The following is a 21,931-nucleotide window of genomic DNA, read 5'->3' as shown; positions in this document are numbered from 1 at the left end:
TGTACGTTTGTGTTCTGTGTAATCTGTATACCTACATTGATTGTATTCCTTAAAGGTAATATGCTTCTGGAACGTCTCATAATAATCATACTGTACATACTACATTGTATTCGATTGAATTTTAAGTTCTCATATGATTGCGGCTTATGCCTTGAATTTTCACTATCTCCTCTGTTTACCTTTTCTATAAATTTCATGTCTTACGTCTCTTTACCACCCTTTCTTTCTCTCTATAAGATATCTCAATCCCAGTCTTTTTCTCCCTCCCTTGCTTTTTCAAAATTTTGCTATTTTCTCTCTCATTTTTTTTCTTATGTTATCAGTAGTAATGATGAGGGTGTTAGCTTCATATATGGTTCATTTTCCGATTACAATTCGCTCATCTATGCATTTGTTTAGATGTGTTTTTCATATTGCGTTTTGATTAGGATAATTTCATATATTATTGTATTTTTTCAGAAATCATTTCTTTGCCCAGTTTGAACCAGTTTAAACATTTTGTTGCTGTATATTTGTTGTGCATTGATCATATGGATAGAAAATCCAGTAAGGTGTAGAGGATGATATGGACAATGTAATCTAAATTAATGTTGATGTTGGTTTTAGATTATCATTTTTGTTTTCTATTTGTTTTTTTTCCCATTTGCAATGTCCTGATTTCTTGTCAATATCCATCAGTTTATAATTATGAAACGAGGACGTTTCTTTTTGAAAGATGAGACGAATGTAAGACGGAAAGATGCTACCCTGAACATTGGTTCATTTAGAAATCCAGTCCACCCCAAACCCTGTTTACAATTCCCACAGTTTCAAAGTTCCTATATTCTTTCATTAGCAATGTCATTGAACTTCCCATGTAAACTCCTGTTTACAATTCCCACAGTTTAATAGTCCTTATATTCTTTCAACAATGTCATCAAACTCCCATGTAAACTTCCCGTGTAAAAGCCCACCATCACAATATACTCCTTCCTCTAGTAATCCGCAATGAACTTAATACTTAATCCTTCCTCTTGTTCTGTAAGTAATTCAGACTCCTGTATTTACAGTTCCCACAGCCAGTCCTTTGTCCAGTTCTACTACATTATTGTAACCAAAGTAATTGTTACATCAAAGACCCATCTCTTATATAGTGACCTCACATGGTTAGATGGGTCATTCTGGATTCTCCCCTCTTGGGGACAAGTCCTCAGGGGCGATACTCCCTGGCCATACCCATGACCATTGTCATGGGTAGCTATATGGCTACCACACGAATTTAGGGAGTCTGTGTGCATATACATCTATTGTTATATTCCACGTTGGATACATTATATATTACCAATAAATGTGCACTTGTCTAAACTGCATATCATGGTTTGAACCTGGTTTTCCTTCGTGTCTGAACGTAAGAGTTGTGATTGTACCACGCTACACAACCCGACAAGGGACACACAAATCACGCTCTTACACTACCAACATTTAATCATCTGTTCCTTGTCTCATTATCAACTTTTCCTGCAAGTTTTAATCAAATCCATGAACAACTTTTGGAGTTATTTTTTACACAGACAAACAAACAAAAAAAAACAAACAAATGCCGATGAAAAACACAACCTCCTTCCTTGGCGGAAGTAATAAACATGATAGTAAAATAAGAATGAAATGATAATCATTATCATCATGATGACTATTATCACAACAAGAGTGATAATAAAGACTATTGGAAACACAGAAATGGCAACTCACTCTGTTGTTGTTGTTGTCTCTGATACAACTGTTCATTCATTTCCTTGGGCGTGGCAGCAAAGTGGTTGCCATAGGAACTGAACGCGGACTCCCGCGCCTGGTACTTGTTTGGGTTCGACTGGCTGCTGGAGGCGTAGTTTGCGTGGACAGGCTGCTGGGTGGGCGGGTAGCCGGCCGCTGATTGGTTGATGAAGGCTGAGGAAGGTGCCTGAGCTGTGGTGTAAGCTATATGGCCTGCAGTGGGGTATCATCATAGATTGTCGAATCATCATCAACGAAAAAGCGATGAACTATGGTGAAATTCTTCGACATGTATAGATCATAACTATGGGAACATGAATGTACAGATTCTCATCAAGCGCTGAAGACAAATTCGCTTTATTGTTTAATCTCTTAAAACTTTAAGTGTTTGCTTGATTAACCCCAAATGATTACAATCTACTCTATTAATTAACATGGCAAGGAGTTTCACTTTTAGTCACCATACTACATCAAAGAACAAATTAAAAGTACAAAGGAAAAAAACAACAAATAAAAGCAGCTATCTCAAACATAATCATATCAGTTAAGTATCTATAAGTGTACAGAAACAGACATGTTTGTGACATACAAATGAGGCATATTGCACAAATGACTTGTGCATCAACTTTCTTGTTTGTTCTTTGAAGTACAAACAGACAATTTTTTTTTCACTACTTTGTGTACAAATTGAAGGTATGTCAGCGAGCCATTTAACTGCACAGTGCTGTTTCATTACAAGAAGATGAACTATAGGGGGTGCTCTTCAAGATATGCAGAGAGTGGATGGTGCATTTACCCTGCTGCCTGTAGGGACTGTGGGTGTGTGTGACCTGGTTCTGGGCAAAGGCCCCCTGGGTGTAGTGGCTGCCCTGGATGTGATGCTTGGGGTACAGGTCCACCACAGGAGGAGAGGGGCTGCGGGACCGCTTCACACCCTGTGGGGGTCAAACAAAATTAACTCTGTCAGTACAGCACAGTTATGAATATGGTATATGCCACATATTACGTGGGGTTTATATTTTGCAATTTTGCGAGTCAGGTTCTATTTGCAAAAATTGATTTGGAAGAACATGCGAAAATGTAAGCTCTTGAGATCTGATACTGACGTGAAAGGGACATTACCCCGTTGAGGATGGACTGATTTTGCTACAACACGCATTTCCCATAGACACCTGCCCGACTATACTCGGGACTCGTCCTCAACGGGTTAACGTATTCGTGTGCTGGTATGCAATACACAGTACATGAACAAGGTGCATGACAATTAACACTACTTCACGATCGCGAATCCTACCACTTGCAAAATTGTCAGGAAGTCCAAATTTGGGAAAAATTAGACAGTATTACAGTAAAATAGAGCTGGAATTGTACCTTGTCAACGTCTATAAATCATACAAAACTGAGGGTAAAGTTAATGGTTGAGCACCCCCAACCCCACTGAGTTAACTAACAATGTTTATACATAACTGGTATCATGCAACAATCACCTGAATCTGTTGGCATAAATATACATTTTACAAGTTTATGTAATGATACCAACAGCGTCACCAGATACTTCCTTGTATTAGTCATTGAAATTGTCAGCTTTTCCACTCTAATCAGAATCACTGTAGCTTTTACTGCAGTCATACTATCTCCCATTTTTTGTCTCTATGATGGGTTTTATCATCACAGCTATCAGTACAGTCATCATCATCACTGACAGCAGCATCATCATCGGGGCCCCATTTCATTAAAGTTGATAGGATGGCAACTCTTGCTGGAATGGCTACTTCCCAAAGCAACAGCCAATCAGGAAGCTTGATTCTCAACTTTTCGTGAAATGGGGCCCAGGTCTTTTCCCAAAGACACAGAAGGAGAAAGGGGGGGGGGGGTGGGGTGGGGGAGTGAGCATCTCACCTGGACTGTTTGTGATGGTGGCGTTTGTGTTCTGTAGTAGTGACCCTTGGCTCCATCTCCAAGCAGTGTAGGTCTGGCTAGACTACCACCTATAAGAAGACACATGCAGAAACATTGGTTGTATTTGTAATCATAAATTACATTAAAAAAAATTATACTGTTATCTCCTCCACTTTAAAGTCATAATTTACCATTTGCTGATGAAATAAAAACCCAGCATTAGTGTTTTGTGATACAACTGACGTATATGCATCAAATGTGATATCTTGAAAAAATTTTAAATCGCTGCTCCCAAAGGTAAACAGGACCTTTAACAATGCTCAGAGAGATGATAGAAACCTACACTTTCTTTATAGTCCATGGGCCAGGCCAGATATTGGTACCATCTGAGGTGGCAAAACCTTTTTGGTGTCATTTTGTTTGTCAGGCATAGATATGCTTATCAAGCTATGATAGCATTTCCAAATGAGTAGCTTAGTCATAGTAACTGAATTTTTAACCAATTTGGTCTCGTTGTTATATCCCTATACTTCTGAATCGAAACTAACCGCTATACAAAGAAGAGCACTGCCTTCTGTATGTTCACAGGTGTTCTATTGTAAACGCGGTGCGCTTAGTCTTTAATCAAGGCAGCGAAGGGAATATCCAAAGGTTATGATGTCCACAGCGCTTAGTCTTTATTCTAGACGGCGAAGGGAATATACAAAGCGTATGATACAGTGTATATCCTTTTATCTAAAAACAACAACAACAACAAAAGCAATTCCTCGTGAATTTTACCGTATCTTTCAATTATTTATCATTTTCCCGCGAAAACGCTACGGTGAAAACGCTGATACCACGCCAATGTCGCTTTATTTCCCTCCAACAATATAAGGTAATGCAAAAACAATGTACCGGTACACTACGATACATTATAATGAATGATATTGTAAATGAACAGAGTGATTTTTGTTTAAAACTGATGTATTTGTTGATAGGGTAGTATAAAAACAGTATAGATAATCCCTTTTACGAGGAACTGTAGATATGATAACGGTACATTGGTCTAGATAAAGACTAAGCGCACTGCGTGACAGCTGTGGACATCATAACCCTTTGGATATTCCCTTCGCTGCCTTGAATAAAGACTAAGCGCACCGCGTTTACAACAGAACACCTGTGGACATACAGAAGGCAGTGCTCTTCTTTGTATAGCGGTTTAATTTCGATTCAGAAGTATAGGGATATAAAAACGAGACCAAATTGGTTAAAAATTCATTATTATGACTAAGCTACTCATTTGGAAATGCTATCATAGCTTGATAAGCATATCTATGCCCGACAAACAAACTGACACCAAAAAGGTTGTGCCACCTCAGATGGTACCAACAACCCATTTTTCGGGTCTTGGCCCATGGACTATTAAGCCAACATTTTATTCAGGCATAGGAAATGTATCATGCCTGCACTTGATCTTTGAAATATCCCACTGCCAGTAAAAACATAATCCAATTTGGTATGTATTCATCACTGACAACTTCAGGAAATATCTGATATTTGAACATGGGATTATGAAAAGTTCCAGTCAGTTTTATACAAACAAAGTATACACTCTGCAACAAACACATCTTTACTTATTTTTAATGGGCAGTTATAACGATGAGCTGCTTCTGATAGTGGTTGTTTAAACAATGCATGACAAACTTTGAACATGAATCAAAAGATCATTACAACTATTTCCAGTGGAGGAGGGAGCCTGTTCCTATGATCTCTCATGAAATACTCCATCTTCATCTTCTTCCTCCTCCTCGTCCTCTTTCTTTTCTCCATTAGGCCTAAGAATTGTGGTATGTTTTACTGTGAAGGAAAAAGGTGCTCTACTCCAATATCCATGAGCATGCCTACTACTCATATGACTGTACTCGCAAAAAGTGTTGCAATTCTTTCTAAAATGTCAAAGAAGTGAGTGCATGTGACAGGAGTAATGGCTGACTTCGCAAACAGGAATGCTACTCAAGATTTTGGGTGGACACACTGTTTGTTTGGGTTGCGGAATAATTTCCAAAATGTGACAGAGCTTCGTAATGACATAATCACCGGCTGTCCATTACGCTGGCCTATAAAGTGACAAGCTCTGTAATGAGGCTTGATTTGCCTGGTACTTACTTTGGACTAACATGTGAGGTCCAGACAATGGCAAGGCAGGATAGTAGGGCTGGCTTCTTGCAGCAAGAATTTCACTAGATGAGGAAATCAAAATAAACAGGACATACATATACAACATTGAACACTGGCACTGGTCCGACGGTCCCTGACCAGTAAAAATCACTGTCGGACAAGTAAAACAAGAGACCCGCGGGTCTAGCGCTCACCTGAGTATCGCAAGTTCACCTTTCACGCAGTCACTAATCTAAATTATTCACAGCTCTACCAAAATTTGACCAGGCATTCTCAAGTAGAAGATGAAAATGTACAATAAGGGCCCAATTTTTTTAAGATTCCTTAATTTGGGGGGATTGGGGCCCCCTGGGGCCCTCTGGGTGGGGCATGGTGCCCATTTTGATAAATTGAGATCCTGACCCCCTAGGGATGCTACCTGCCAAGTTTGACAAAAATCCATCATGAGGTTTTCAGGAAGAAGATGAAAATGTACAATTCAGGCCCCCATTTGGACCCTTCCAACCACCACCCCCCCCCCCCCCTACCCAAGAGGGGCACCCCTGGATCTCCTATGAACAAACTTGAAACTACAGTCATTAATGTACTCACTCATAGTATTATCTCAGCTCTATATATAACTTCTGATTCTAGAGAAGATTTATAAAGATTCCTTCATTTGGGGGATTTGGGACCCCTGGGGCCCCCTGGGTGGGGCATGGTGCCCATTTTAACAAATTGAGATCCTAACCCCCTAGGGATGCTACCTGCCAAGTTTGGTGAAAATAGGTCATGGGGTTCTCAAGAAGAAGATAAAAATGTACAATTTAGGCCCCATTAGGACCCCTCCTCACCCCCTCCCCTGGGTCCCAAGGGGGGCACCCCTAATTCTGCCATGAACAAACTTGAAACTACAGTCATCAATGTACTAACTCATAGTATTAACTTAGCTCTATCACTTCTGGTTCTAGAGAAGAAGATTTTTGCAGATATTCCTTAATTTTGGGGGGTTTGGGCCCCCTGGGGGCCCCCTGGGTGGGGCATGGTGCCCATTTTCACAAATTGATTTCCTAACCCCCTAGGGATGCTACCTACCAAGTTTGGTGAAAATGGGTCATGGGGTTCTCAAGAAGATGATGAAAATGTACAATTTAGGCCCCATTAGAACCCTTCCCCACCCCCCTCCCCTGGGTCCCAAGGGGGGCACCCCTGATTCTGCCATGAACAAACTTGAAACTACAGTCATCAATGTACTAACTCATAGTATTAACTTAGCTCTATCACTTCTGGTTCTAGAGAAGAAGATTTTTACAGATTCCTTAATTTTGGGGGGTTTGGGCCCCCCTGGGGGCCCCCTGGGTGGGGCATGGTGCCCATTTTAACAAATTGAGTTCCTAACCCCCTAGGGATGCTACCTGCCAAGTTTGATGAAAATCGGTCTTGGGGTTTTCAAGAAGAAGATGAAAATGTAAAAAGTTTACGCACGACGCACGACGGACGACGGACGACGGACGACGGACGACGGACGACGGACGACGGACGACGGACGACGGACGACGGACGACGGACGACGCACGACGGACGCCGGACGAAGGGCGATCGCAATAGCTCACTTGAGCCTTTGGCTCAGGTGAGCTAAAAATGGAAAAACTGGGTACCTACTGGTCCGACAGACAGGTTGGACCAGTAGAACAAAGGGGTTAGTGTGCAGCCCTGAGACATGCATAAAGCAGGGAGGTGGAACCTCCACCTCCCTGCACAAAGTTAAACTAACTGCTGTTCATATATTGATGATCATGAACCAAAAACACAACCAAATAAAAGATTACTTGATATAAAAACCTCAGCAAAACTTCAAACACTTTTCTTACAAAAAGTCTAATGGATGGATTTATGCACATGATGGGAGAACATCAGTGCTCTGCCTGCCACTTCAAAAACCTTTTATATTGAGGAAAACAGTTTTGATGGATGGCATATGAAATTTAAAACTCTCTCTGGATGCGTCATTGATAAACCATGTATCAAAACACCATCATTGTGTGAAATCTTATTCCTTTTGTACAAAGGAATTGAAAGAACAATGTAACAAGGCTACTGGAGCAATGATACAGCATGTGACATCTACAGGCTCAGAAGCTTTAGCTGATATTTTGGTTGAAAAGAAAAAGCAAACTACAAACAAACAAATAACTCCTGAACCTCCATCACTCTCGAAATTTGGAATATCTCCAATAAAGAAAGTCGTTTCTACGACTCCTACTATTCTAATCGGCAAGGTACATGTTTTAATATGTGCCCATACTAAGCTGTTCAGCCTATTGTGTATGTATATATAGCAAAAGTCTGAGGCAAAAATCTGGCCTCATTTTCATATAGTGAAGTCTCTTTAAGATAGTCACTGCTCTCCCAATAGTCTGGTAGGAATGGGGGGTCCCCATGCACCCCCCGAACACATTTTTTTAACTTACTTTTTTGTAACCCTTAGGGTGTCTAGTTAATGAAATTTTTTGTTCCCAAGAAAAAATCGTGTCCCATGGGGGTCATTGGTGGCCATCTTGGCAGCCATCTTGGATTTTCAGGGAAAATCATGAATTTCCATAACTTTTGAACTACACAGCATACAATTACAAATAAAACATTTATTCAGGATAAATGTGACATGAGGAATCGATTGAAGTTGTTATTTACATGATTAAAGCAAGTTTGAAACAAGAAAAGCCAAAAAATATGACAATTTCAGTGTCATTTACACCGAAAAATACCCAAATAGTTTTACTTTTGAATTACATAACATACAATAATAAAGAAAACATTTCTGCAGAGTAAATACGGCATGAGGAATCGTTTGAGATAGTTATTTACTTGATTAAAGCAAGTTTCATACTAGAAAAGCCAAAAATAAACGAGAAAAACTAGTGTCTTTCACTCTAGAAATTCACCAAATAGTCCATAATTTTTATACATAGTACATGACAATCTCATACCTCCTTTTTGGCATCCCCTAGGGTGTCTATTTAATGACTTTTTTTTTTTTGTTTCCAAGTAAAAATCGTTTCCCATGGGGGTCATTGGCGGCCATCTTGGATTTGCGTGGAAAATCATTCATTTCTATAACTTTTCAACTTTCCAACATACAAGGACTGATAAAACATTTCTTCAGGGCAAATGTGGCATAAGGAATCGATTGAGATGGTTATTTACATGATTAAAGCAAGTTTGATACAAGAAAAGTCCAAAAATATGAAAAATTCAGTGTCGTTTTCATCGAAAAGTACCAAAATAGTTCAACTTTTGAACCATACACAACATACACGGACACATAAAACATTTGTTCAGAGGAAAGGTAGCACGAGGAATTAATTGAGGTGGTCATTTACATGATGAAAGCAAGTTTGATACAAGAAATGTCCAAAAATATGAAAAATGTTCATGAAAACACAAAATGTTCAGTCGATTTCAAAAATGTAGCTGCCAAAATGTTTTTATTTAAATTTATTTAAGGCTGGGTTATAGAAGCAGTTCATTCAAATGTATTTGTTTAAAGCTTATCGTCCGAAAACAAAGAGCAAATTTTCACTTGACAGCCGGAAATCTACCCTGTGTAAAGGGACTGTTATACCAGAATGTGGATTGCTGCTACTTTTATTTAGGAATATTTGCATATGAATCGCTTTTCCGCTTACATTCTGTATTCAAAGTCAACAAAATACAGTTCAAATTGATTGGAATTAAGTTTTTTTCTTTTCAAATTCTGTTAAAAGTTGTCTGATACAAGACACAATATTTAAGCTGTTATCAGAAGACAAAGTGACTACATCTGTGACGTGTGTATATGCTTTCCATGAAGCATGGAAGTAACGTATATTGAAAAAATAAAGTAACACAGTATACTTCACTTCGCCAAAGCATTCTGAATTCTCATCCTGTGTAACTGTACAAACAAAAGAAGCAGTAAGTGTTACGACCAAAATCACTCTGAGAAAGAAAAAAGAAACAATAAACTAATGTTCAGGCGGTTTATTAACAGTGATATTGTGGGTACAGACTCGTAATCGTTTTTAACATCAGTACAATAATAATCAATATAAACAATTATGTATCAGTAATGGAATCACTTATATGTATTACAGCCAAATCTCAAATCACAAAATCCATGTAATCTCCTGGAAATGTCCAAATACGATGCTCAATGCACAGATGAATGATCCGCGATTCACCGATGAATGATCTGTGACTCACCGATGAATGATTCCTCCGACGTAATCCAGAGGCGCTGGTTACAATTAATACTCCACATTAAGTATATCCAGGGTATATGTCCACAGCGAAATATGTACAAAAATCCAACGTTATGACGACCGCGTCTAGTCGATGCGTTGAATGATGATTCACTTTAATAATATCCAGCTAGGAATCCAGCCCGTCACAGCTTTGCCGTAGCAATGTCCGTTGACATTAAAATATGGAGTCTATCTCCAATGAAGGCAAAATAATTCTCTACAGGCAAAATGTCTCCATAGCCTAATCTCCACAAACACAGTTTGTATAGCAGGTCAGCTGGTAACACAGGAATGACTATAACAAGTCGCTTCAGAGCCAGAAGTGATGTAACTCTCTGAGTAGAGGTGTTGGGTACTCTGCCTACCTCAGAATTTCCCCTTCTTACAATACTATCCATTCACCCCTTTCTTGAAGATTCTGTAATTTTCTCCAACCTGGGGCCACACACTTGTATATACTAGCAAGTCCAAGACGGTTCTAAAAATCTGAGCTGACTCACTGCCTAACTATGTGCATAACAGCCTACTAAAAATAACTACCAATCACATTGGGCTACAGGGACAGTGCATCACTCAGCCAAATATGTAAGCACTTCCTGGAACATTCTAGATTGGGTGAGATACTATTCTAGATTGAGTGAGCTTTAATGTACATTATTTCCTGTCACATGCATGTGGTGTAGGTACATTGTATACCACCTAGAAAATTCTCCACTAATCTGGTCAGCCTGTATGTACTATATCTATACCAAATAGAATGTTCCTCTGGTCAACCTGTGTACATTATACACATTAAAACAACCATGCATACAGTACATCATAATATGTACATAGCTACTAGTGTGTACATTTGAGACATAAGCGATATGTCAGCTTTTCATTTCACACTTCTGTAATTTCTAGTCATTAACAAAACCATCATCGTAATCAATGTCTAGCTCATCCTCTTCATCCTCCTTCATCTCCTAAGTAATTTTCTGAAGCAAGTCAATGAGGGAGGTGGGAAAGATAGGGCCACTTGACCACACTAGCTCCGTGATACCGAAGGCTGTCTTCTGCCATCCTTATCTAGAATCAAAGGGGTCATGCAATACAGAGCACCAGAAGATTGGCTGGTCAGCTCTCTTTAAGATGGTAAGGCGATGGATCACACATTCAATGTGTGAGATAAGGTTGTCTCTTCAAGGTTGGAGCATGGAGAAATCCACTTTGGAGTTGATCGTCATTTGTTCGCCTTCTCCCACCATCTGTTTCAGGATGATGCTGCTATTAATATACTTCTCCCAGGCCTCGTGGCCATACATTCGGCATGCGAATGCTCCAATCTCATCTGTCACCTCTGGCTCTACAGATCACCAATCACCAAGATTTATGAGGCGGGCAAAACATTGGCACATTATAAAGTCATGTTCTAAGATCTTAGCATTGTTTATCAAATGTTATATTGAACAATTTAATACATTTCAGTAAAATATTGCTCAGACTACTACTACTATATCAGACTACTCTCACCTGAATGCTGTGTGGTACATGGGGTGGCTTTGTACATTCTTTAGGGGTCCGACTTTGTCCCTACCCTTGAAGGCACTTGTTACATCTTCCCCGGTAAACACTTGTAGTCCAAGTATTGTGGTGCAGTAGTTAGCTCCCTTTGATTCTGTATGCCAGTTCACTGACATTTACAATCTGGCAGTGCTCGAAAATCCGTTTATCAAGGAATATAGAGCGAGTGACGGAGTGAGCATGGTGCAAGAGGATCAAGAAAATGTCTGTGTCTGGCGTCCTCACCACAACTGCTTTGTACCCATGCTCAGTGGAATACTCAAGGTAGAGCACTTATACTCTGGTGTCCATCTCCTGGTTGGACAGCAGCTCATGGATAGAGCTGATTGTCTCTGTCTCCTGGGACGCATCATTGTGTGAATAGAAATAATGTAACAGGAATCACTTGAGCTTCAGAGAATGTGATTTCTGTTACATTCCTTTTGTTTACACAATGATATGTTCCAGGAGACGATAAGCGATATCCATGAGCGGCTGTCTAACCAGGAGGATCAGACGGACACCAGGGTCGTGCTCTACCTCAAGTGCGCCCCTAAGCTTTGGTACAAGGTAGCTTTTGTGAGGACTCCATGCACAGACATTTTCAATCCCCTTGCTCCATGCTTAATCCATCGCCCTCACTTCTACAATGTAGTATCTTCCTTAATAAACGGACTGTCAAGCATTGCCAGATAGTGAATGTCAGTGAAATTGAATGCAGAATCAAAATGAGCTGACTACTGTACCACAATACTTGGACTGTATGTGTTTACCGGGGAAGATGTAATAATTAAGTACCTTCAAGGGTTGAGCAAGGTACGTTGGACCCCTAAAGAATCTACAAAGCCACCCCATGTACCACATAGCATTCATGTGAGAGTAGTCTGATATCATAATTCCAGAAGTATTTTACTGAAATCTAGTAACTTGCTCAGTATTATCATAATAAACACTACTGAAATCTTAAAATATGACTTCATTTTGTGCCAATGTTTGTTTGCTTTTTCCTCAGAAATCTTGGTGATAGGTAGTCTGTGGAGCCAGAGGTGACAGATGACATTAAAGCATTCACATGCCAATGTTTAGCAAGGCCCGGGAGAAATCTATTAATGGCGTCCGCAGCATCATGCTGAAGCAGATGAGGGGAGAGGGCGAGCAACTGATGACCAAATCCAAGGTGGTTTTCTCCATGCTCCCACCTGGCAGGGGCAACCTTATCCAACACTGTCAATGTGTGAACCAGCACCTTGCCATCTTTAAGCGAGCTGATCAGCCAGTCCTATGGCGCGCTAACCCCCTTTGATCCTGGACAAGGGTGGCAGAAGACAGCCTTCGGTATCATGGACCCGGTGTGGTTAACTGGCCCTATCCTTACTACTTCCCTCATTGATTACTTCAGAAAATTACTGCGTAGATGGAGGAGGATGAAGAGGAGCAGCCAGACATTAATTACAATGATCGTTTTGATGATGACTAGAAATTACAGAAGTGTGAAACCAAAAGCTATCATATCGCTTACCGCTTCTGTGTTTTGTATAATTGCACAGGATGAGAATTCAGAATACTTTTGACAAAGTGAAGTCATATTGTGTTACTTTTCTCGATATACTTTAAGTCCATACTTCATGGAAAACACATACTGCAGTACACAAGTAACAAAATGTGACTAACCACTTTGTCTGTTGATCAAAGGTTAAATATTTTGTCTTGCATCAGAAAACTTTTAAAAGAATTTAAAAGAAAAGTTAATTTCAAACAATTTGAAATTTCCTTTTGTTGAAATAGAATACATATGTAAGCACATCAGCGATTCGTATGCAAATATTCCAAAATCAGTTGCCGCAATCCACATTGATATAGCAGTCTCTATTCACAGAGTGGATTTCTGGCTGTCAAGTGAAATTCATATGTTTATTTTCAGACAGAAAGGCTTTGAACAAATACGTTTGAATGAATCACTTTTAACTTAATCTTCAATAAGTTTTAATGATAACATTTTGGCACCTAAATTGTTGAAATCGGCAGAGCATCTTGGCCGAGTGATTGTTTTCATGAAAATACCCCAACTCAAACTCTTCATATGCAAATTAAGTGAAATAGAATGCGCACAAAAAGTATTCAATTTCATTTTGGGTTCTATTTTTGTCGATTATCAACGGTCACTTTCACATGTTGTGATCAAAATCTGTATGTTCACCTCTTTTGATGTGCTATTTTAGGGGTATTTGCATATGGATTGCCATAGTGCTTACATTCTTCATTTGATTTCAAAAAGTGAGAAGTCAGAATGCTTGGAGTTGATTACTTTAAGATAATGTTGAATGTTCTTTTTGATACAAAACACTAGATCTGAGCTATGATCTAAAGGCAAAGTGATAAGTCACTTTTGTGAAGTAGTTTGTGTCATGTATATAAACGGATTATATAGTACTGGTGTATATACACTAAACTTTTCATATTTTTGACTTTTCTTGTATCAAACTTGCTTTAATCATGTAAATAACCATCTCAATCAATTCCTCGTGACACATTTACCCTGAAGAAATGATATATTTGTCCCTGTATGTTGTGAAGTTCAAAAGTCATGAAAATTAATGACTTTCCTTGCAAATCCACGATGGCCGCCAATGGCTCCCATGGGAAACGATTTTTACTTGAAAAAAAAATCATTCAATAGACACCCTAAGGGATACAAAAAAGGAGGGTGCATGGGGATCCCCCCATTCCTTCAAGACAAAAGTGGTTAGTCACTCTTATGAGGTATGAGATTGTCATGTATATTATATGGACTATTTGGGCAATTTCCAGAGCAAACGACACTGCTTTTTTTTGCATTTTTGGACTTTTCTTGTTGCAGACTTGTCTTAATCATTTAAATAACCATCTCAACCGATTCCTCACGCCACATTTACCCTGAAGAAACGTTTTATTTGTCCTTGCATGTTGGAAAGTTCAAAAGTTATAGACATTAATGATTTTCTTCGCAAATCCAAGATGGCGGCCAATGACCCCCATGTGACACGATTTTCACTTAGAAACGAAACAAAAATCATCATAAAGACACCCTAACGGATACAAAAAGGAGGGTACATGGGACCCCCGCCCCCAAATTACTACCAGACTGTTACGACAAAGTGGTTAGTCACTCATATGAGGTATGAGATTGTCATGCATGTATACTAGTATGGACTATTTGGTCAATTTCTAGAGTAAACGACACTGGTTTTGCTCGCATTTTTGGACTTTGCTAGTATGAAACTTGCTTTAATCATGTAAATAACTATCTCAAACGATTCCTCATGCTATATTAACTCTGAGGAAATGTTTTATTTGTCCCTGTATGTTGGAAACGTGAAAAGTTATAGAAATTAATGATTTTCCTCGCAAATCCAAGATGGCCGCCAATGACCTCCATGGGAAACGATTTTTACGTGAAAACAAAAAAAAAAAAGAAATCATGTAATAGACACCCTAAGGGATACCAAAAAGGAGGGTGTATGAAGATCCCCCTTTACTACAAGACTATTAGGACAAAGTAGTCAGTCACTCTTATGAGGTATGAGATTGTCATGTACTATGTATATAGACTATTTGGTCAATTTCTAGAGTAAACGACACTAATTTTTCTTGCATTTTTGGACTCTTCTAGTATGAAACTTGCTTTAATCATGTAAATAACTATCTCAAACGATTCCTCGTGCCGTATTTACTCTGAAGAAATGTTTTATTTGTCTCTGGATGTTATGTAATTCAAAAGTAAAACTATTTGGGTATTTTTCGGTGTAAATGACACTGAAATTGTCATATTTTTTGACTTTTCTTGTTTCAATTTTTCTTTAATCATGTAAATAATCGTTTCAATCGATTCCTCATGTCACATTTACCCTGAAGAAATGCTTTATTTGTAATTGTATGCTGTGTAGTTCAAAAGTTATGGAAATTCATGATTTTCCCTGAAAATCCAAGATGGCTGCCAAGATGGCCGCAAATGACCCCCATGGGACACGATTTTTTCTTGGGAGCAAAAAATTTCATTAACTAGACACCCTAAGGGTTACAAAAAAGTAAGTTAAAAAAATGTGTTCGGGGGGTGCATGGGGACCCCCCATTCCTACCAGACTACAAATGGCTCTGCGATCATTATTATCCCAACACCAACAAGTGCCCATTCTTTGTTCTGTTTTGTTTTCTTCAAACACCGGAATCAATAGGGACTTTTTGGGATAAACATCTTCTCAGATGCTCACACTCAATATTTCCAGTCTAGAGATCCATGAAGTCCAACGGCCTTCATTTCATGAAGAGATTTAAGTAGTTACAAATGAAATAAAGTTAAACAAAAATCAAATTTCCAATGATCACAATTACTCTGACAGGAGCTGGGTACAAACTATTGATCTGCCATGAATTTACTCAATACCTTTCCAAGTACACTCATTGCAAATTGCAATAGTTGCGAATGTCTTTGTAAATCACAAACATGACCCTTATCCACTGTCACATCCTTGGTGACACAATAAAGAGACAATCTATCTACAAGAATCTCTGGCTGGCTACAGGAAAATTCGCTTCATTGTGTGTCCTTGGGTGGGAAAGGAAAACTTACTTCTTCTTGCTTTCCTCCTGTCTGCGCCTGACCTCGTCCTCATTGAGAACCTTCTTGAGTTGGAGGAAGAGTTCATGCTTCTCTTGCTGTAAGGACTTCAGCTTTTCCTCCATATTTTTGATCTACACAATGATGTAGGGCAATTCGTCAATCAGTTGCAAGGAAATCACAAACATTCAGATAACATTCGCTAAAAGCCATGGTGTCTAAACTACACAAAAATACAAATATTCAAGTGAGTACACCAGGCTCCCTCCAACTCTTGTTTTTCCATCTCCACAAGAAATCACAGGAAAATATGTTCAAGCCCACTTAATTCACCCCCCCCCCCCCCCACACACACACACACACACCATTCTTTATGACTTACGGTGTCGGTGTGACAGTGGGTGGAGTATGCATGTGCCATTTGTAACTAATGCAAATATGATGTATTCAAATATTTTGGGCATTTCAACAAGACATCAAAGCATGCCATGAAACTTTAAGGAATACTGATTTTGTCTACAAGTAAAGTACAATCCACACTGATGGAATAGCACACAGTTGCGAGTGGGAAGAATTGGGTTTCTATTCACATATCTTCTCTACAACATCAGTTGTAATTACCCCTTTGAACAAATGTTTGTTTGTTTTTAAATTTCATCAAAAAAATCCTGTGTTATTTGATAGAGAGACCAAAAAGAAATTGTTTTGAAATAGTGGGTGTGGGTGCTCAATTTTAAACTATTTTTCTATCTTAGCTGACTGAGCTGTACAACAATGTTCACATGGATGAAAAAACAAACAAATAAACAAACAAACAAACAAACAAACAAACAAACACTCAAGTGCACAAAAACCTCTTTCACAATTACAAGCAGATATCTGTGAATAACTAAATACCATGAGAGTAGAGAATTTTTCAAATGGTTTATTATCATAGTAATATGGGAGAAATTGTGTATCTATGGGGCAAAGCTGGTCACTCAGTGTAGTTGTTTACTTTTCACATGTTTTGTTCTGCTTTTAGAAAAAGCATTCAATGGTCATTTTCAAATATGAATTTTCAGTAGAGCTCATCTTAACGGTGACATAACATTTGCGAATATAAAGGACAATTGCTCTGGTATAATTTTCTCAGAGGACTTAGGGTTAGGGTTAGGGTTAAGATTGTGATAGGGTTTTAGGTTTAATTTGATTTGAGGATTAGGATTAAGGGTTAGGTTTATGTTTTGGGGTAGGCTTTATGTTTGGCTTAGTGTGCATATATTTCATGGGAGCAACTGTCACAGGAGCAAATGTCATGGAACTCATCTTTACACAGTACCAGAGATATTGGCAGCATGCAGAGACCATGCAGCTCAATACTGTCATTATGGAAACATTGTTAAAGGCTCTGTTTATCTTTGGGAACAGTGATTTCAAAAAATGTTCAAGATATCACATTTGATGCATACAGTATGTGTAGGTCTGTTCTAACACAAAACATCCTACCATACAAAATTTTTGCAATAAAGCATAAAATATACGGAGATATCAGTGTTTTTCTCAATAAACCGTAACTGTAGACGGTTTAGTCTGGAAACATAATTTTTATTATAACTATTGTTCACATTTTGTGTATTTGATTTATATCGTATATATATATGGGCAATTCCGCGGTTAGTAACGTTACATTTTAGGGACATTCTCATGATTTTGATTAGACTCATTTCTCTATCTGTGGATGTTAAGTCTCATTAATGTCACCAGAGATCATTCTAGTGTAGACCTAGAACAGAGCAAAGAATGAAATCATTTCATGAATTATTTTAGAAGAAAGGTCTGCTTTTAATGCCGGTTAGTAACGTTACAAAAAAAGGACATAAAAAATTGATGAGCATCTTTGAACAAATAGTTTGCTAAAACTGGTATAGCTTGAAATATATCAACACTTATTTTTCATTTCTAGCTTTAAGGGCAATATCTACCCCAAATATCCTTTCTCATTATAACTTTGTTTGAAAATTAAGTACAAAAATCAGGGTTAGTAACGTTACGGTTAGTAACGTTACGGTTTGTCCAGTGATTACAGAATTGTGTGTTAACTCAAATCATTACATGTTTCCTCATGAGAATGCAAAGTTAAAGCTAAGAAACATCAGATAAGACATGAAACTCTTATTTCAATCATCAAACTCATGCAGTATAGTACCATTGTACTTGTACATGTTAAAAAAGACTAGAAAAAATGTTTGCATAAATTACAAACTAAAAAAGAGTACCACTCTTAAAGACTAGGTCAAGTGATATCCACAGTTTCATAACTTTGCCAATCACTGTTCATCATGACTCACAGTAATTCACAAAAGCTGCCTGTTTTATTGAGCAAAACAGTTAAGTACCTTTAATAAAGGGGAAAGAAATCAAAGAGCAAAAACTAATGTACCGGTATGTAGTATGTACAGTGTATGGCCAATTGTGGTGTGCGTAGTCATTGCACAATAGAAATCCAGAATAATGCAATGTTTTATATTATTGTGAAAGTAGTTCAAGTCATATGACATTAACTCAAATAATACAGTGTATTAGTTGAATTCATGTTTATTCAAGTCTAGAGACATGTATTCTTTTTTCTTTTAGACCAGTTTGAATGTCTAATCTCTGCATTGTTCTGAAAACAAAAGTCTGTTCGCTGTACCTGAAGCGTAATTAACCCCGACAAACCATTGTATGATAATTTCATATTGGGACAGAAAATTTGAAGTGATGGCCTCAATTGTTTTTAACACTACTTTCTACACAAAATGCTCTGCTGGCCCACAGATTCCATCAATTGCCCCTTCCCATGGGAATTGGTAAAAAAAAAAAAAAAATCGCTCAATGTGCACCTTGTGAGCCTTCTGTAATGATGCGAATGCTGCAGACCTCCCCCCCCCCAACATTTCCCACGATTCCGCAACGCACAAAGATTTTGCCGCATCATTTCATGACTTTTTTCATTGAAGTCTCCCGCATATTTTGAGACCAAATTTGCGACGTCCGGGTACACCGTTCTGCAGTTATGTAATGTTTTGCATAAATGCATGTCGACCTGAAAACAGCTCAAATTCATGATATCGCGTGCAAATCCAATGCAAATTGTGTTTTTTTGTTAATTTGATATTAATTAGATTGTTTCAACCTTTGACCAGTGAAATTAATCAATTCTAATGTAGATAAGCTTGAAAAAGTGCCTGCAACAAATTTTGGCAAAAAAAACACAATAGAAAACAAAAGGTAAAAAAACATTAAAATACATAAGAAATTAACAAAACAATAAAAAACAAAAGAAACTGATTTTGATTTTGCTATTTTTTTTGCAAGAAAATTGTTTGATGTGTCTTGAGGAACTCTTACACAAAAATTTAGCAATCCTTCAGTCTTTTTTATGGAGTTATAGGTGAAAATATGATTTCATGCGTAAATTTGCATAATTAATTTACACCAAAAAAAAGCCAATATCTTTTTACTGTATGACCACGTAATCTTGTAGTTGACATCTGGCTCTATCATCAGGCAAAATTTTGCCAGACCAGGACCTGTCCACTGGAGTCTTATTCACTTATTTCATGGTTAGTAACGTTACAATACACGCAGGCTGTGGTTAGTAACGTTACGTGGTTAGTAACGTTACACATTTTGACTGCTGTTATTTCTAACCTCTATAATGATTAGTAATACTTATTTTCATATTTCAATTAGTCATTGGACACAGCAGGAAAAATTGAAATATTATCATTCATAGACACTTTATACTCTCTGGAGGTAAATAATTTCACTTTTTGGTTAGTAACGTTACATGACTGTCCAATGGTTGGGGAAATGCACACATGTTTGCATTTCGAAGACATGTAAGTTGATTTTACTTAATCTATCCATGAAAGCACTGCATTGCCTCTATGAATTCAATATTTGTGGCTAGAAAATGGCATTTAACTTGACTAGCTATCTTCTTTGCCATTATGGAGATTTTGCTGATGAAATTCAATCTGAAAGATTACGTGTTCAAAATTGGTGAATTCAATACCTAAAACTATCAAGATACCCTGAAAAATAGTTTTTCCTGAATTATCAAAGTGTTCTTTCTGAAGTCAAACACAAAAATCAAGGAAAAAACCAAATTGAAATTTTATGGTCATGTCCCTCTAACTGCGGAATTGCCCATATATATATATATATATATATAAATACAGATTCAAATTTTTACAGTGGTTGTTTCTATCCCTAACTCACATTTTAGAACTATTTTAATGCACTAATGCTGGGTTTTTGTTTCATCGGCAAATGGTAAATTATGCCTTTAACCAATGCCTGTGTAACATCTTTCTTCTCATGGTGCCACTTGAAATAACATTCACAGCGTTTGTTTTATTTTGTCTGTTTGTACTAAAATTTGTCTCATCAGAGAAAGGAAAAAGCCAGCGAGTGCTCACCTGTTCCTTTGTCTCCTCCAGTGAAAGTGTCTCAGCCTCATGCTTCTTTCTTAACCTCTCCTGCTCCTGTCTCTTCCTCTCAATAGCCTTGTCTGCTTCTTCCTCTTCTACAAGGCAAAATAAAACAGAAAAAAATAATACCACTTCACATCAATGGAAATAAAAATCAATGATAATTATCAATAGTAACATCTACTGTACCTATTTTGACCTACTAGTTTTCTTTTTCTTTTTTTTTTCAATTAGGCTATTCCAGGGTAACAAACCTTTTTTTCCGCCTACAAAATCTCATCAGGGCCATCGACAACTGAACTGTGAATTTGATAGTATCTTTCACTAGATAATGAAAAAAAAAAATGAAATACTGGCCTATATAATACACTGCAGCTGATTATCATTCATATTGTACTTTTCAGCAATACAGTACAAATATGCATTGTGTATGTTTGCCTTATTTGCAATTGAAATTGTACAAATGAATAATAACAATGTATCAGGGTAATAAAAAAAACTGTTTCAATTTAGTAGGATAATTTTGAGCATATAATCTCTAAACGAATGAGATGAGCCCCTGTATTGACAATCATTTTAATATGCTGCATTGTAAATGAGCCAGGAAGTCACAGATCATATTGGCAAAAGAAGGACTTATTTCTATCCACAATGCTGTAATCGAATATACAAATTATGGAGAACAAAAAATTGTTGCTGAAATTATTCTTGTCCAGTGCAACAATTGTGTTTTTATACATGACAATAAATAACTTTTCACAATTAGGAAAATCGAAAAAATGACAGGGAGTGAAAGGGATGCCAGAAACCTTGTCTCTTCCTCTCCCTCTCCTTCACAATGTGCACCCTCAAGGCTAAAGCCATAGCTTTCGTGAGTTTGGGCCTTTCCAAGAGGGCAGGCATGGTGGCTTTGCTAGCTGGGGTGGCCAGGACATCCACTTTTGTTCACACACCTTGCTTAAAGGCTACCTGAAGATGGTCAGAAAGAAACATAGAACAGACTTTAAATTATTACAGACAGGGGTTGGAGCAGTTACAGGTTTACTGTGGGTTTTTATGATGAAATACATGAGAGTAAGGTATTGTTTTATTGCCATTGCACTCACATTTGTAATTTACTAATCATTTGGTATAAATTGCAATTTTGGAAAGTTTCCGAGGAGCAAACCCCCTTCTATGTAAGTGTTTACACAGGATTAAAAAAAAAAATACACACATCTTCAAAGACATGAGAGATCCAATTCTAACATCTTCCAGTGCTCACT

At 37.9% G+C, this 21,931-nt stretch overlaps 1 protein-coding gene across 1 annotated transcript in view; it reads right to left on the bottom strand.

Moving 5' to 3' along the window:
• Window positions 1-21,596, bottom strand: part of LOC139712707 (uncharacterized) — a 37,299-nt gene extending 15,703 nt beyond the window's left edge. The window contains exons 1-7 of the mRNA XM_071624510.1: window positions 21,476-21,596; window positions 20,655-20,761; window positions 16,219-16,340; window positions 5,797-5,870; window positions 3,649-3,737; window positions 2,546-2,684; window positions 1,729-1,962 (exon numbers count right to left, since the gene is read on the bottom strand). Of these exons, the coding sequence (XP_071480611.1) occupies window positions 1,729-1,962; window positions 2,546-2,684; window positions 3,649-3,737; window positions 5,797-5,870; window positions 16,219-16,340; window positions 20,655-20,761; window positions 21,476-21,569 (859 nt within the window). The 5' untranslated portion in view covers window positions 21,570-21,596. The remainder of the gene's footprint in view (window positions 1-1,728; window positions 1,963-2,545; window positions 2,685-3,648; window positions 3,738-5,796; window positions 5,871-16,218; window positions 16,341-20,654; window positions 20,762-21,475) is intronic.
• Window positions 21,597-21,931: the final 335 nt, after the last annotated feature.

The sequence above is a fragment of the Diadema antillarum genome, unplaced genomic scaffold (genome assembly GCF_040938485.1).
Source record: "Diadema antillarum isolate AM-2024a unplaced genomic scaffold, OU_Dant_1.0 seq00001845_RagTag, whole genome shotgun sequence".
NCBI lineage: Eukaryota > Metazoa > Echinodermata > Echinoidea > Diadematoida > Diadematidae > Diadema > Diadema antillarum.
The sequence above is the reverse complement of the archived record's forward strand: the minus strand, read 5'-3'. Positions and strand labels throughout refer to the sequence as shown.